We start from the raw sequence: 16904 nt of genomic DNA, 5'->3' as shown, positions 1-16904 counted from the left end.
CGGGATGGGATGCGATGGGACGGACGGATGGATGGACAGACGGGGCGGCCGCACTCGGAGGTTCGGCTGCGGTTCGGGCTCGAGGTTGGGGGAGGTCCCAGGGAGTCCCGGAGCAGCGCTGGAGAAATGGCATGGCTGTAACGAGAGCTGGTAGGGATGCGCTCAGGGAAGGCAGGAGATGGGGCAGCGTGGTGGCTGCAGTGCGGGCAGGGAGCCTGCGGGGGGTTTCTGAATTCAGTGCGGAGAAGTGGAGCAAAGGGACCCGAAGAGCAGCGCAGTGCTGTCAGCAGCACCCGTGGGCTGTGATGGTTTGGGGTCTTTATTCCCTGTGGGCACAGAGCTGCAGCTGAGAGCTGCTCCGGGTGACTTCTGGTTGATATCCTAGAAAGAATGTTGTGCGTTGCTGTTGGAGGGAGAGCAAAGAGATCCTTGCAGTTAATGCCTCGTGTCTGCTGGATTCCAGCAGTGTTCCGTAGCAGAGGGAGGGGTGTGGTGGACTCGGAGAGTTTGGTGAAGTCCTGCAGAGGACACAGAGCCCTGGGATGCACGGGGCCGTGGCACAAACTCCCACCTCCTATTGCTGTGCTTTCTGGTTTCCTTCCTCATCAAAGCCATTCCTCACAGCTCACACGGGCACTGAGTTGGGGCACGCAGCTGGGAGGGGTCTGAGCTCTGCCTGTGTGCTCTGAAAACAGATCCCACCACCGGTAGAAGTGGGCTGGTTTGTGTGCTGGTGTTGAGTGCGGTCCTCGGGTTCCAGGTGAGAGCAGCCCACAGGAGAAGGGTGTGAGGGTGATGCTTTGTGATCACGAGGCCCATTTGGGCTTAGAGAAGCAGAGAGTTCAGTGTTTCAATTCCATCAGGTTAATCATCCCTTTGCTGTAACGAATACACGGAGCACGGAGGAGGTAGGAGAAACAATGGGAAGATCTTTGTGTAATTTGAATGAGGGAGGCTGTTACTGTAAATACTACTTTGTGGTCCAAACTGCGTGAAACTTGACGTGCACGGAGTAAAATAAAGGCAGGAGAAAGAGCTCTTAGTAGCAATTATGCAAATCAAGTGACAGCCCCCCCTGTTAGCTGGAATAATTTGAGTTATTGGTTAAAAATGTAAAGCGCACATCTCTGCATATTTAACATGTCTCTCAATTTCTGTTTCTGCTTCGCAGATCTATTATAAAGTTATTAAGGAAATCGAGCCAGGAGAAGAGCTCTTGGTGTGTGCCAAGGAAGGCAGCTATTCCCTGGGGAACATGGCACCCAGCATGGAAGGTAAGGCAGTGTGCTGCACCCTCAGAGAAGGTGAGAGCCTCCATCCGTGCCCCAGGTGGCCTTGCACCTCCAGCAGCTGCTCATTTTTCTGCTTACTTTCACTCCTCACTGATGAAGTAGCTGTGTTGCTCGAAGCTGGGGTTGGGTGGGGGCAACCTGGGCCGGTGGTTGGCACCCCTTGGAGGTGGCACCCCTTGGAGGTGGCACCCCTTGGAGGTGGCACCCCTTGGAGGTGGCACCCCTTGGAGGTGCCCCCCCCTCCCCCCAGCCAGGGCATCCCATGGCTCTTGGTCTCACTGACAGCAGGGTGCAGGGCTGGGGTTGCTCACCGAGGGAGAAGTTCCCCGGGCTGCCCAGCTGGCACCCAGCACACCAAGCACTGCTCGCTTCCTCGTGTGTTTTCCTCTGAATGCACTGCTGCTCATTTCTGGAGCTCGGTAACCACACCGGCCGTGGAAAAGCCCTTTGTGCTCCCCACGTGAGGTGTTTCCTGGTAAGGCAGGGTCTTTGGTAAGCTCTTAGCTGGAACTGTTGCTCTGTAGAATGAACGGCAGGAATGCAAGTCACTTCACCTGGCCATCCCACGGCCCATTTGTTTGCCTTTGCCTGTGCAGGGTTTGATTTCGGGTTTGCAGTGCAGCACACAGGCAGTGTGGAGCAGCTCTCAGTGCAGCGGTGCACCCAGGGCTCTCCAAACAGCAGCTGCTCCCTCACCAAGAGTTCAGCTTCAGAATTACTGTCTCGGTTTTCTCCCCGCAAGGAAGTGAATCATTTTCTTGAGATGGACACAGAGCTGGGTGATTCCTGCACACATTGTGATGCAGTTCTGTGTCCCTTTCCTGATGCCTCAGAGACACCGGAAAGAAAACTCCGCACCATTTTGCATTTGTTTCCAACAGGCTTTTGTGTGGACATGCAAATAGTGCTCCTTGTTTTCCATCTCTGCCATTCTGTAACGTTTATCTGTGTCTTCCTGTGCTTTTGCCACATAATTGCTTTCAAATTGTAAGAGGCCAGCGTTAAATATTTGACTTCTTAATACTTGTGACTTTCGGTAATGCTCTCTTCCTGCTGCCTGCACCCCCATTTCGCCTCAGAATTAACAAGAAAGAAAATGCAAAATTGTTCCACGGGAAGATAATTATCATAAAAATCTTTTATCCAAACCCCAGCCAAACACAGCAGACCCCTTATCACTGCAGGAATTTTGAGTAGGGCACTTGAACTCCTTTGAGATTCAAGTCTGGTAGATTAGCATGTAGATGCCACATAATTGTGTTCCCCTTGGTTTCTCTGAAAGCTATTAGGCACTGATTTATTTTTCTGTTGCATTCCTGCTTTGTCCTGAGTGTTACTGATGGAACTTTAGATAGACACATATAACCATAGATTTGACAAACAAGACATAGAGAGCAGGCAGCAATTTTTTGTTACTGGATTTCTCTTTTCCTTTCATCCCCTTCTCCTGCGTCAGGCACTGAGGCAGGAGCTGCTTTTGAAGGGCAGTATTTGTATTTGCAGCACTCTTGGAAGGAGAAAGAACCCGAATGAGAGCTTGTTTAGAAGGGTGATTATTTTTATTTGTGATGCTGAAGGGAAGGAAAAACGCTTTAATGAACCTGAAGTGTAGGAACGGGGTGTCACATCTAAAGGCGCAGAGCAGAGCGGGTTGGGTGAGCTCCATTCCCAGCTCCTTTGTGCTGGGGTGGCCCAAAGCCCGCAGCTTTGAGAGCTGATTCCTAATATTCTGCAGTCTAGCAGCCGGGGTGCAGTGTTGGGCACTGACATGGCCAGCCACCCTGCAGCCAGGCAAGGCGTCAGTGCCAGAGGAACGCCTGCAGGCAGTGACAGTACCTACAGCATGTGTCTCTGAGGGCTTAAATCATATGCATATGTATAGGTCAGTCCTTTAAAAATACCTCTGTCCAAACCCAGATATTCTGGCAGAAATAAAAGCATTTCTTTCCCTATTATCAATCTTTTCTACCTATAGCAAAAGCTGGTGCCCTTGCCGCTAGCAGAGGTGGTGCAGCCGGAGCCGTAGGAAACAGACAGTGCTTTTTGGACTCTCTGATGTGCCACAGCCGGGTCTCCAAAATGCAGATGCTGGATGTTCAGGGGAGCTTCTGTGGGTTGAGCTGTGGGGAGGGGGACACCAGGTTTGCTGAGTGAGCTGCTGGGCTGAGCTGCCCCACGTCGGCTGCTCTGCCCATCCTGTTGGAAATATCCAAGTCATGTTTGTCAGGACGGCATCTCTGATAAAAGCAGATTTTATTCGCGATTGTAATGGCGGCGTCTCGCACGCAGGAGCGCCTATGGGCACGACATGACAGCCTTTGGACCCTGTTTGCTCCCCCTTGCATCCCCCCTCCCCTGTTTCCCCAATGGCTGGGTTCTCCAGGTTCACAATCTTATCATAAGGTTGACATTTGCTATTCACTTGTTAATTTATTTGTTACCTGGTGTCAGTCAGCAGCCATCCTGTTGTTTCCAAGACGTCTCGGTGCTCTCCTTGTATTGATATGGTGATTTTCTTTAAAGTCATCATCGTTGCACAAAGAGCACTGGGGATGATGCCAGGCCTTCCCATGTCTCTTCAGGCGCTTCCTCGGGCAGACCATCACTTGTTCTCTGGTTTGCTCTCGTGCAGGATATTCTTGCAGTGTGTGTGACAAAATATACATCTATACACCTCTATACAGAGTGTGCGTTCCTGGGAAGGTTCGTCTATACGATAAGTGATGTAAACTTATCAGTGATCTTCCCCAAGTTAAGTAGAAGGACTCCCAAAAAGAGCTATGATAGCGGAGATCATAAAATAAAAATGATATTATCCAATTCAAATGCAGAAACAACATTTGATTCCCACAATCCCATCCCCTGCCCCACTCCTTGCCCCATGGCCTGTCTGTGCCAGGCCGGCTTCCAGCCCCTAACCACATGCAGGTGGAGTCTGAAATGCTGCTATTTAACTTCATGTGCTCCATGCTATAGGTGAGGTGAAACAAAACAACAAAACATAACGTGATACTTGCATTCCTTTTTTCTTTTGTTTGTTTGTTTGTTTGTGAAAAGCAGTTTGCATTATTTTAATGTTAGGTTATGCACAGCCTCTCACTGGTGCTAGGTGGGTCCTTATGTCCTTATTTCCAGGTTTCCTTCCCCAGGGACTTAAAACACATGAGATGCACTTTAATGCTGTTCTACAAGCTGCCTGTAAGCAGGATTTCTATAAGGAGCAGAATGGGGCTGATGCACAGCTGTGGGACAATGCTGATACCCATGCAGAGCATGCCAGCAGCCAGAATGAGTTGAAAAGAGGGAAGGATAGGGGTGTTTTCTGCTCTTAGCAATCCTTGTTTTAGTTAAAAATGCATCCTCCTGCCCAGCATCCCATCACCCCTCCATCCCAGCGTGGGCATGGGGCAGCCCCACCGCCACGTTCCCTTCTGGCCCCACCTCTCACTGAGTGCATTTCCACTCGTTCCCCCCCCAAGCAGCGTGGCTGACCACGGGCTTTCCTCTCTGAGAGTGAAGTTCTCAGAAAAAGAGCACAGCTCAGTGTGGGTGGAGCTGCAGAGCCCCGTGCTGTCCCCACTCTGTGCTGGAAAATGTACAGCTCTGCGCCGGTTGTTTGACTTGGCACCGTGGTCAGGATGCTGCCTTGTAAACTTAATAATAGCTGCCCTTTTTTTAATTTGTTTGACCTTGACTACAATAATTTATTACGTGCATTAGAGCTTGGTGTGTTTTTCTTTTTCTTTGGGGGGGAAAAAAATAGTGCACAGCACAACAGCCATGACTTGGGCTCCCTTTCCTTTCCCTCCACAGCGCTCTGGTTCCCAACTCTGCTGCCCACGGAGGACAGCGGTCAGAGGGCACCAGCCCTGAGCTGGGCATGGCATGCTTCTTCCTTTCCTTTCCTGGTGGCCTCTTTGGAGGAAGATCTCATTTGTTCTTTCCACCACATGCTGCCCTGCCTGTGCCGGGCTTTCCTTGAGTGCTTAAAGCGAAACCCTTCTGCTGTCACTTGCAGATCTCCTGTTTGGTGGTTTGAATGACCTCACAGAGTACTGAATTTTCTTTGCAAGCACAACCTTGGGTGAAATAGAATTCTGGAATGTCCTGACCCACAGTCAGAGTCACCTGTCTGTCCGTTCCAGAGGAGCACACGTTCCGCTGCGAGGACTGCGATGAGCTTTTCCAGTCCAAGCTGGACCTGCGGCGGCACAAGAAGTATGCGTGCAGCGCCGTGAGCTCGCTCTATGAGACGCTGAATGATGACATCAAGCAGGAGGGCCTCGGCGATGGGCAGGTCTTCGAGTGCAAGGACTGCGAGAGGATGTTCCCCAACAAGTACAGGTATGGGGCTCGGGGTCTCGTGCTTTGGCCACTGCCCCTGGTGTGGGGAGTGAGGGCCTGGGTGGGCGCTGGGTGGCTCAGGGTACGGCAGGAGTGTGCCTTGCCTTCCTCCTGCCCACCCCAATAGGGTCAGCGGAGCATTTGGATGCCGTGAGTTTGTTGGATAGCTTTCAGTCTCCCCTGGCTTCCGTAGGCTGCAGTGTTTCCCTGCCCCATCAGCAGCTGTGCCAGGGCTCTGCGTGCTCTCTGAGCTCCCCATGACCTTCCCAGGGCTGGCGTGGGGATGACGTGGTGGCCTGGGCAGCAGCTCAGTGACACCTGCTCCCCTCTGACGTCCTTCTGAGGGCACAGCACTGTGACGTGCTGCCACTGTTTGCTGCATGGATTTTATCCGATGTAATTCTTGGCCCTTTGAGATCAGTGGGTATAAAGAGGCTTTGTCATACTAAGAACTCTGACGTGGTCACAAGCTCCTCCTTAATCTTGCAGAAGCAATCTACAGTTCTTTTCCCAACACATCCTTTTTTTTTTTTTAATTGTTCATAAAAATAGTAGAGCTGTGGAACAGAAAAAGAGCAAAATAAGGCATTCAGATATTCTCCATCTTTTCTTAATTTGCAATGCTTATTGAATTATTTTTCTAAGACAACTCTAAATAAGAATGGAGCTTCTTTAACGGCACGATTCTTTGTCTTGCTGAAATTGAGCTGAAGCATCTCTCAAGCATGATGTGATGGGAACAGAATGCAGCCGTAAAGCAGAGATCTTAGAGATTTGTGATTGATTTGCAGTGTGGTTCTCACATGGTTCAATAGCAGGTGCCAGGTACTGAAAAATGCTAGAGATTTTTCTGGCTTTGCTTCTTGTTATGAAGCACTCCAGGACTGTGCATCCAGAGCATGTAACACCTAGGCTGGTTTTCAAGGTTTTCATTGGTTCAAAGTCAGGTGGAGTGGCTGTGGTTGTGCTGAGGGGTGAAGAGCAGAACACTAAGGGCTTTCTCTATGTGAAGACAATATGAAGTTTCAGGTTGTTTTTTCCAACAAGGAAAAATAGAGTCAGCAACATCAGTGTGTGCTCTGCACGCTGACGTGTTTAGCAGAGCTGGGGAGCGCTCCCACATCTGTCCCTGCCCTGGCAATCTGCTGTGTTTGATGTGCTGAGCAGCCCCCAGTAAATCTGGTCAGCACACCTTGATCGTCTCAGAACTTCTTGGATGTTAATCCAGATCAAATCAAGGGTGCCACTGGGGAACTGGAATTGAGCATTTAGCAGCTGACTAAATAAATAAACGTTTGGCTAATCCCAGTCGGTACTGCCTCTAAAGAGATATTAGTTTGTCCATATTTGCTCTAACTAAACTCATGAATCACAGCGAACAGGAGCGTATTTTTACATACGTGCATGCAAAGTAGGCATTTCTTTGTGCACCTAAAGAATTTTGCGGTGTAAAGAGCAGCATTTATTTGGTGAGATGAACGTTGCTGTCAGCTGATTGCCAGTTGGTAAGGGCCGGGCCCAGGGGTGTTTTGTATCAGAACCCGGTGGGGGTGGTCCTGGGGGTGGGCAGGTGCTGACTGCTCGCCCTGGTCCAGCAGTGATGGTAGAGCAGCCTTCTGCACGGCTGCGCTTTTGAGTGCTGTGGATGCCTTTGGACTTGAAGGCAGCTCAGTGCAATCGCTCTGTGCACCGTGTTGCGTTCCCTCCTGCCCTTGGCTATGGCAGGACCGCGAGCCAGCAGCGGTGCTGTGCAGAGGGGAGGGCAGGGAGCCGTGCATTGCTGGGTGCAGCCATCCCAGCCGTGGCCCGCGTCCAGCAGCCGCCTCGCTTCGCCATCGTCCTCCTGCTCGGAGGGAGGCTGCCAGTTGGCAGGAGCTGAGATCGCCGGCTTCGGTAATAAAAGATGTCTGACGTTTAGAAGTGAAATGTGTTTGCACCTCATCGTGTTTCTTTCCGACGTTAAATTGCTCTCTTCTGGGAAGCTGCAGGCTTCGTGCCTGCGTGGATGGCAAGGCGATAGCCTCGGCAGCGGCCGTGCATATCTTGTCTTTCCCTGTGGGGATGCTGCTGGAATTCTGCTCACAAAGTGCTCCTTTTTCCTGTCGGGACCCTGGGGGCTCAGCCCCGGTTTTATCTTCCCTTGTGAAAAGTCACCAAACCCGTCAGCTTTTTGAGGCAGAGAGGGTGTTTTCCATCCATGAAACGAATACCAGACCTGTGTGCATGGCCGCAGCTCTCAGTGCCCCATCGTGAGCCTGCAGCGGCTCCTCCTGTGTCGCGGTGGGTCGCTGCTCCCTGTGGGGCACTGCGTGGGGCAGGCGTGGCTCTGCAGTCCCCCCCCACACAGCCGTGTCTCTCCTCCCAAGCCTGGAGCAGCACATGGTGATCCACACCGAGGAGCGCGAGTACAAATGCGACCAGTGCCCCAAGGCCTTCAACTGGAAATCCAACCTGATCCGCCACCAGATGTCTCACGACAGCGGGAAGCGCTTCGAGTGTGAAAACTGCGTGAAGGTGGGGAGCTTCTGCTGGAGAGCCCTGGGGCTGGGGCTATGGCTGGGCTTGGGGCTGGGGCTGGGGCTGGCACTATGGCTGGGCTTGTGCTTGGGGCTGTGGCTGGGCTTGGGGACCATCCCATACCCTGCACCCAGGCTCAGCACAGCCCCCAGCAGCCTCTCTTTCTGCTCCTCCCTGCTCGGTTCTGCACGCTGAAGGTGTTTCTCTTGCAGGTGTTCACCGACCCCAGCAACCTGCAGCGGCACATCCGCTCCCAGCACGTTGGAGCACGAGCCCACGCCTGCCCAGACTGCGGCAAAACCTTTGCCACCTCGTCCGGCCTCAAGCAGCACAAGCACATTCACAGCACTGTCAAACCTTTCATATGTAAGTTGTCACGGCCATCGCGGAGCCGCGGCTCCTGCTGTAATTGCACGTATCCTGCGGGGCCCCCCGGTCCTCCCTGTCCCTCTGTCAGCAGCTGCTGTAATTTTATAGGTCAGAGAACGAGATGAACTTCTTTCTTTCTTTCTTTTTTTTCTTTTTCTGCGTGCTCCCTGTTTTTTCAGTAAACATTCACGGCAGTTTTTGACTTTCTTGACAAGTTAAAAGCTGAGTCTCTCAGCAGTCCCAGCGATGCTATTTTCTCATCTCCTTTCTTTCTCTCCTTTTTTTTTCCCCCCCATAATAACTTTGAGTGTTTACTTATGTCACCAATGTGAACACCTGGCACAGCCTGCCCAGGGTTTGCTTGGACCCACGGTGCAGATTTTGGGGTAGCATCAGAGATGAGTTCTTAAGAGTTTTATTTTTCCTTCTTTATTTACTTTGTGTTTCATCTAGATCGTGCTTGGAAACCAAATAAATAGCAGATTAACTGTCCTTAGTGCTCACTGTAGAGGAATATTTCTAAAGAAGGGTTTTCCCTCGAGGGCCATTTGTCTCCTTTCTTGTCATTTTGGGGCTGTATATTGTTTTAATTGACACAGCACCTATGGGATTTTGATATCCCTGTGGGTTGTGACACAACAAAGCCAATGGAAACTTTAGGGACTGCTTCCTGACGCTCTTCAAAAAGTGCCATTAAAGCACAGAGCTGGGTCTGGGTTTGATTCCAGGCTTTGATGTTACGGTAGGGAAGCCACTGAACCCACTTCTGCCTTTTTCCCTGTTGGTATAATGGGAACAGTATGCAGGGGTGTCCTGGGAGGCTCGTTTCATTAGCGTGCTCTGCGATAATCAGATGGGTGTCAGCAGAGGAAGAAAAAACGCTCTTATTGCTCATTTTGATGCCATCTTTCATTTGATGACGGGCACATGAAAGAGATAATTTGAATCTCGTCGTATTGCCGCAGCGAGATGAATGATTTCTCCTCATAATCTCCTCACTCTCACCTCATAAGAATTAGGGAGTTGTCAGTCCAAATCAGCGTGTAAAGCAACTGAGGCCAACTCTGCCTACTTCAGATGTACCAGGTGGAGCCACATGTGTTAATATGGAATCCATTAGCAACTCGAGGGGAGCTGTGAGGAAAAAAAACCCTGGAAAGGCTTTTTATTATTGTTCAGAGGAACTTGGGTGGATTTTGTTGGGCTCCCTCCCCTACTATTGTACCTGGGGTTTGGATAAAGTTGTGTATATATATGTGTGTATGTGTGTGTGTATATATATATATATATGTATATGTACATGCATATATATATTTACACACACACACATAGGAGGCTGTAGCAAGTCTTCCTGGTGAGGCAAATGGAAGAGCCCAGTTCTCTTGGAAAACGTCGCTTTTGTTATCTTCTGTTTTCTCACAATTTTTTGCTGCGTGGATACAGCATGACATCTTTTTTTCTGTGCTATTGTGAATGCATACACTAAAAAAATAGCACAAACACAGCAGTGAGCCAGTGCAAACTGACAGAAAGTGTGCTTGGTTGTGATGCCATCTGCTGAAGCAGATTAACGATTTATTATCGACTGGAGTATGTGTGTGTGTTGCAAGCCACGATACAGCATCCCCTGGCACATGGCAAGGGGATGATTAAAATTAGGGGTAATTCTGTTCTGGCAAGGAAAATATGCACGCATCTTTTAAATAAATCCACCCAAATGTGACGTTTCTTCAGAAATTGTAATTTGAGAGGGAGCTCACACAGGCTGTCCTTGTGCCTGGAAGGGTTTGCACCCACCGCTTGGTTTGGACATGCACAGTCCCTGTGGGTGCTGGGCACGGTGATGATCCACTGAATTTTGGGATGTTTGTTTCAGTGGAAACGGCCAGTTTGTCCAACTTCAGTAATCTTTGCTTTGAACTGCAGCAGAAGAGGCTTCCTCTGATATTTTCAGAGCCGTCATTCACCTGACTTGAGATACTCCAATACTAATGAAAATCCTAGGAAATAGAAAAGAAACAGAGGGAAAGTCAGGCTTCCATGTTCCTCTAGGTAAAAATGAGAGGAAGGAAGGCAGGAGAGGTCGGTCATGGATCTGAGGGCTGAGCGTGGGCAGGATTTGGGTGCAGGTCCTTGCCTGCCTGCCTGCACAATGTGCCTTCCCTCTCTTTGTCTCAGCTTCCATGTTTACAAATTGGTGATAACAGAAGTTCTCCCGTGAAAGAAGTGTGTTAATTCACTCAGAAGTGGGGTTTATTCCTGTGTTGAAAGAGGCATTAGTACAAAGTTACGGCGTTTGGATACGTAGAAAAGTTTGGGTGGGATTTCTTTTTTCCCCCTTTACGCTCTTCCTTCCACACCAGCAAAGTCCGTAGGTGAAAGCGGTCGTAAAAAAATCACGTTTTGAAAGCTCTGTATTTACAGATCATTAAAGAGGGCGGTGAGGTGGTGTTAGCTTAGCACTGCCAGCCCTGCTAATTCAACAAATACCGCCTCGGCCCCTCCGAACGGAGCTCTGGCTGGCAAGCGTTTATGGAACATCCCTACGGAGCGGGCACTTAATGGTACTGAAGAAAGCTCTCAACTCGCTCCGTCCCATTTCCTGTTAATTTCATATTGCTTTTGTTGTTGGTTTCTGTTGATGCTTTAGGTGAGGTCTGTCACAAATCCTACACGCAGTTCTCCAACCTCTGCCGTCACAAGCGGATGCACGCGGACTGTCGCACCCAAATCAAGTGCAAGGACTGCGGGCAGATGTTCAGCACTACCTCCTCTCTCAACAAGCACCGGCGCTTCTGCGAGGGCAAGAACCATTACAACCCCGGGGGCATTTTTGCCCCGGGCCTCCCCTTAACGCCCACCTCCATGATGGACAAATCCAAGCCCTCTCCCAACCTCAACCACGCCAGCTTGGGATTTAACGATTATTTTCCATCCCGTCCCCACCCGGGGGGTCTTCCATTCTCACCCGCCCCCCCAGCGTTCCCTGCCCTCACCCCGGGATTCCCGGGGATTTTCCCACCGTCTCTCTACCCCCGGCCCCCCTTGTTACCACCCACACAACTCCTCAAAAGTCCCCTCAATCACACCCAAGACGCAAAGCTTCCCAGCCCCCTCGGGAACCCTGCGCTTCCCCTGATCTCTGCGGTGAGCAACAGCAACCAGGCCGCCTCGGCAGAAGAGAAATGTGAAAGCAGCCTGGAGAACTCCTACCTGGAGAAGCTAAAAGCCAGGAACAGCGACATGTCCGACGGCAGCGACTTCGAGGACGTCAACACAACCACGGGCACAGACCTGGATACCACCACTGGCACCGGCTCTGACCTGGACAGTGACGCAGAGAGCGACAGGGACAAAACAAAAGATAAGAGCAAACAGATGGAGAGCAAGCCGGACTTTGTCAGCAGCTCCGTGTCGGCGAGCTCCACCAACAACACAAGCGAGATCCCTCTCTTCTATTCTCAGCATTCCTTCTTTCCTCCCCCAGAAGAGCACCTGCTGCCCACCACGGGAGCAGCTAATGACTCTATTAAGGCTATCGCCTCCATCGCAGAGAAGTATTTTGGGCCTGGCTTTATGGGGATGCAGGAGAAAAAGATGGGTTCGCTCCCGTATCATTCCATGTTTCCGTTTCAGTTCCTCCCCAACTTCCCCCATTCACTCTACCCTTTCACGGAGCGAACCCTCAATCACAACTTGCTGGTCAAGGCAGAACCAAAGTCACCCAGGGACCTCCACAAAGTAGGCAGCACCAGCTCGGAGTCGCCCTTCGATCTCACCACAAAGCCAAAAGAGATAAAGCCAATCCTGCCACCGCCGAAGGTCCTGCCAGCCCCGTCCTCAGGGGAGGAGCAGCCATTGGATCTGAGCATCGGCAACCGCATCCGAGCCAGTCAGAATGGAGGGAGAGAGCCACGGAAGAACCACGTTTATGGGGAAAGGAAACTAATGGCAAGTGAAGTCTTACCCAAGATTTCCCAGTCTCAGCTGCCTCAGCAACCATCCCTGCATTATGCAAAGCCATCACCCTTTTTCATGGATCCCATCTACAGGTATTAACATACCCTGCCTTAATTGTTTCCTCTAATGAGCTGGGTTTTGAGCTGGTTTTCTAGCTGGCATCATCACTCGAGGCGGATCTGGATGTGGGCTGTTCAGGAAGGGCAGCACATGTCCGACAGGCTCCATGTGTCCATGCTGCCTGGCAGTGCTTGTCTGCCCCTCGTCACAGCACGCTGAGTTTTGTGAATCGAAAGGGCCGAGTAATTGAAAGGAGTGCTCGTAATCAATATGTATAAAGAACGCATCCTTATTTTGGTAAAGAAGAAACTTGACCTATTAAAGGACTCTCCCACGAGCCAACGCTAAGATGGCACTTCTGCTGGGGAAATTCCAGAGGTTTGATTTGATAAGAATGCAGAGTTCAGATGCCTCAGAGCCTGGGCTCTCATGGCTTGGGAATGAGTCAGGAGCCCTGGGAGTCTGCAAATGCAGCTCTCCCACTCACTTCTTTGATGGCCCTTTGTGAACCACTTCACCTTTTTTTTTTTTTTTTCTCCCCACCTCCTTTTTTCTTTACAATTCCTTCTTCAGTTCATAGGAACTGCTGTTGCAGACTCAGCCTTGTGAAATGTTTTTAAGGCTGGAGCAGCAAGTGCTGTGTAAATCCATGGTAGAGTGTTTTATCTCGACTCTCCCAGAGGCTTGTATTGCTCTTAAAAGATGCACAGGGTTTTCTAGTTTCACTTTGCACAGAAGGGTTTTGGGGGGAGGAGTGATGCATTGTGCTGCTCCTCTGCTAAGTTGTGCATGGAAAGGAGAGTAGGTGAAGTTATGCAAGTGCCGGTTAGACTTCCAGAGGAATGAATTCAGAAGGTGTAAAGGAGGGGTTTGTGTCTGTTTCTGAAGGGGAATGGCTGTGAGCTTTTGAAGATGAGCATAGCAGTGAGCCTGCATGCAGCATTGCCCAGGGATGCAGTTGCCACCTGGCAAATACCATTTGTTGGTTCTTAGAGAGGAGGCAGCCCAAACCAGCTTCAGTTAGACATTAAGCTGTCTGTTAATTACTTCTCCCTTAGGACACATGAACTGTTTCGTAGCTGCGGGTTCGACCCGGTGGCTCCATGTCTGATTGGGCACTCAGCTCTTGCTCAGACCAGCAGGTATTTCTGGAGTTAGTGTGTTGCAGGGCTGCATAGAGCCCAGTGGTGCCAGGCTGCTGGCAGGGGATGGGTTGTGCTGCGGTCGTGGTTTCGTAGTGCTGGAAAGGCTCAGCATCACCGCAGGGCTGTGGTGTCAGCACTGGGATGGGTTGTCAGAGCCTTCAAAGGAGCGGCTCATGGCGAGGTGGAGCAGCACCTATGTCACTGCCTTGCTGCTGCTGGATGGCTGATAACTGTGGGAAAAAATGATGTCAATGCATAGCGGGGCCAAGGAGCTGTCAGCTGAGATGAGGATTAGTGAGCCCTCGGTGCCTGCTGCTGGGAGAGCGGCTCTCGCTGTGCCAGCTCTCGGGGCTGATGCTGTCACAGCCTGCGTGCTGCCCATCCGTGATGGGAAGGGCTGCATCACGAGCTGGGGTGTGTAACGTGGGCATCTCCTGGGGAAGGAAGGCAAAAGGGCTGACGTGCGTAGTCTGTTATTCATTGATGCAGGAAAAAACGTAGAGACGTGGGGTAGGGAGGCAAAAGCGGGGAGTTTGAGTAGGGTTGTGCCACCTCTGGGCAGGCTCAGTTGGAATGTTAAAACAACACGGGCTGCAAAAGCAGCTGCCAGTTAAAATAGCAGCCCAGGGAAAAGCATGAAGGCCCAAAAGGCAGATGGAAGGGAAGGACGGGGCATCGCGCAGTGCATTCCAGGGGACGCGTACGGTTTTAGTAATACGTTAAAATAGAAAGTCCGTGGCAGAGCTGCTTGTGAATCAGACTCCTGATGTAATGAGCCAAACAGCCGAGCGTCCAAGTCCCAGCTCGAAAAAATATGGAAATATTTTGTTTCTAAACTTCTCTTTATCAGACTCTCTCACATCATTTGGCTCCTTCCATTTTTCTCCCCAAGGCCACTTAAATCCTTGACATTTTCTCCTGGTGATATAATTTAATGCAGCCAGACAGCCTGAAATCAGGGCAGTTTTTAGCTCAGCCTCGTTAAGGTAAGGTTCTCAGGCACTGGGCTGAGAAGATTGGCTTAGCCCCATGGCATGGCGTGGCCGATGGGTCGTGAGCACCCGTTGCTGATGTTGGGCAGAAAGTTGCCTGGGTTGTTGCAGCTGTGAGCACGCCGACTCAACGTTCCTTCCGAAGCACAGTAATTGTGGGTGCATTGCAAACCCAGCTCTGCTCTTTTCTTCTCCCGAATTAAAAATAAATGCAGATTAAAGACAGCTCACTAATTAGCGCTCTGCGTGACTCTTCTTTTAAGCTATTTGGTAATTTGAGCCACGCACCAATCAGCTGAAATGTGGCAAAATGATTTGCTCTCGTTTATGCTGGATTGACGAAGTTAGATGTGGAATGGGGATGGACTCCATTCCAGAGATTCAAAGATGCAACTGCAGTTGTTGGGGTTACTTTCACGCAACGTTGCCCTGCAGGATATTGCAGATTCTCTTTCTGGGTGCTTCCACACCGTGGTTTTCCTGCAAGGAGGATGTTTTGTGAAAGCACAGCCAGTTTTCTCAAAAAATAGGGGTATGTCTGTAAAGCAAGGTGCTCAGGGATGGAATATGTGAAGGGGCCGCAGTGCCATCAGAAGAGCTTGGGTTGCCACCTGGCTTAGAAACCCCAACTGCTGCCCAAAGGAGGGGCTCTGTTTTCCACCGCCCGCTGTGGGTAATGTGTGGGACATCATCAGTAGCATCCAGCAGGAAGGGGAGAAAGATGTGTTAACAGGAGAACAGCCTCGTGGGTGTCCTTGAAATGTTCAGCTGCTCCTTTGCTGCTGTGCCCTGGAAGGTACGTAACCCTCTGTGTTGTTGTCCAGCAGGGTGGAGAAGCGGAAGGTGACAGACCCTGTGGGTGCCCTAAAGGAGAAGTACCTGCGACCCTCCCCGCTGCTATTCCACCCCCAGGTAAAGCTCTACAGTAATAACTCAGTGCTGATTGAATGCCAAAGCTCTGCGATGGAGAAGTGCAACGAGGTCGCTGGCATCAGATTCTTTTCACCCAAGGGTCCAGAACGCCAGAATTTTCCTGCAGTTACTTTGAATGCTTACCCTGTGATAGCTGAACACTGCCCAGAATGGTGTTACTCCTTGTGCTCGTGATTCCCTGTTTCACAATGTCCAATGTGCTGTCAGTGCCCCCAGCCATCCCTGTCCCCCTGCTGGGAGCCCATTCCTGTACTCCTAGTTGCATTCACATGCATTGTTCTTGTCTGATAGCGTTTCCCACCTTAGATTAATAACTTGCAGGTTTGTGAAAGCTGGATCCTGGTTGCTTTCACAGCTAAACTTAGTTCCTTCATTGTTTTGCATCAGCCTCTGAGTTTGGTTAATAACTTCCCCTGATTTTTCCTCCATACAGGCTGGATAATGGTGACAGGCTGGCCAGGAACATCCTGTGTTTGTGTGAGTTAGAATGGTGGGGATATCTGCCTGTAAAGAATCTGATAGCAGGGAGGAGCTAGTGCAGCAAGGAACCCAACGAGACGATGAGAAACGTGGGGGCCCTGGGCAGCAGCCGACATTGGGTGGAAGGCTGTTAACATTGTTCCTGAAATCCTGACCACGTCCTCTTCCCATGGCAATGAAAAGATGTGGAAGGTCTGGTTATCTCTGATGGCTTATCACGCAGAATAGCCTAAAATTTACAATCGCTCGAGCCCGAAACTTCCTGATAACTGATTTTTAACGAAGGAGGCTGCTGTGTAATGATCACTTGGCCTCAAGAGTGGCTGTTCCCATGCTACAAACCAATCAGATATCCCAAGGACCAAAGGTAGACGAAGGCAGCTCACTGGTTCAAGAATATGTGAGATTTTTACTTGCCAGATCTCCATCCAGTGTTATCGTGGATGTTTTCCTTAGCAGTGTGATTTCAGAAGCTCTTGCTTCTGTTGTCTTCATTAGAACCAACGTCTGAATAGCAGGGGGCTGGAGGACCCTCCCTGTGCTTCTCCCATTCTAAGCCCACGTCTGCTCTCTGTTTCTGTTGTGCATCTCACAGAGGGCCTCACTGCGATGCCAGCCAGCCCAAAGCCATGCTAAAGCATCCAGAAGGTGCTTGCTTGCTTGCACTGAATTCCAGGCAACTTTCGCCCCTTTCCCAGTTGACGACAGTGGTGGCTGTGCTGTGAGGCATTCACACATTGTCTATTTTAAATGAAACTCTGGACAGCGTAAATAAACGATGTAACTTTCTGATAACTTAATGGAGAGCCTTT

At 50.5% G+C, this 16904-nt stretch overlaps 1 protein-coding gene across 7 annotated transcripts in view; it reads left to right on the top strand.

Moving 5' to 3' along the window:
- Window positions 1-16904, top strand: part of PRDM16 (PR/SET domain 16) — a 213088-nt gene that overhangs the window by 181678 nt on the left and 14506 nt on the right. For 5 of the 7 annotated variants that reach the window (XM_052691992.1, XM_052691994.1, XM_052691998.1 and 2 more), the window contains 6 exons: window positions 1172-1274; window positions 5438-5636; window positions 8003-8150; window positions 8366-8519; window positions 11173-12574; window positions 15504-15591. In XM_052691992.1, coding sequence (XP_052547952.1) covers window positions 1172-1274; window positions 5438-5636; window positions 8003-8150; window positions 8366-8519; window positions 11173-12574; window positions 15504-15591 — 2094 coding nt within the window. Of the gene's footprint in view, window positions 1-517; window positions 909-1171; window positions 1275-5437; window positions 5637-8002; window positions 8151-8365; window positions 8520-11172; window positions 12575-15503; window positions 15592-16904 lie in introns of those variants that run through there. The other 2 variants (XM_052691999.1, XM_052691993.1) reach the window with 2 other exon arrangements.

This window comes from Tympanuchus pallidicinctus, unplaced genomic scaffold (assembly GCF_026119805.1).
Source record: "Tympanuchus pallidicinctus isolate F22 unplaced genomic scaffold, pur_lepc_1.0 scaffold29, whole genome shotgun sequence".
NCBI classification, from domain to species: Eukaryota; Metazoa; Chordata; class Aves; order Galliformes; family Phasianidae; genus Tympanuchus; species Tympanuchus pallidicinctus.
This window is presented reverse-complemented; position numbering and strand designations above follow the sequence as displayed.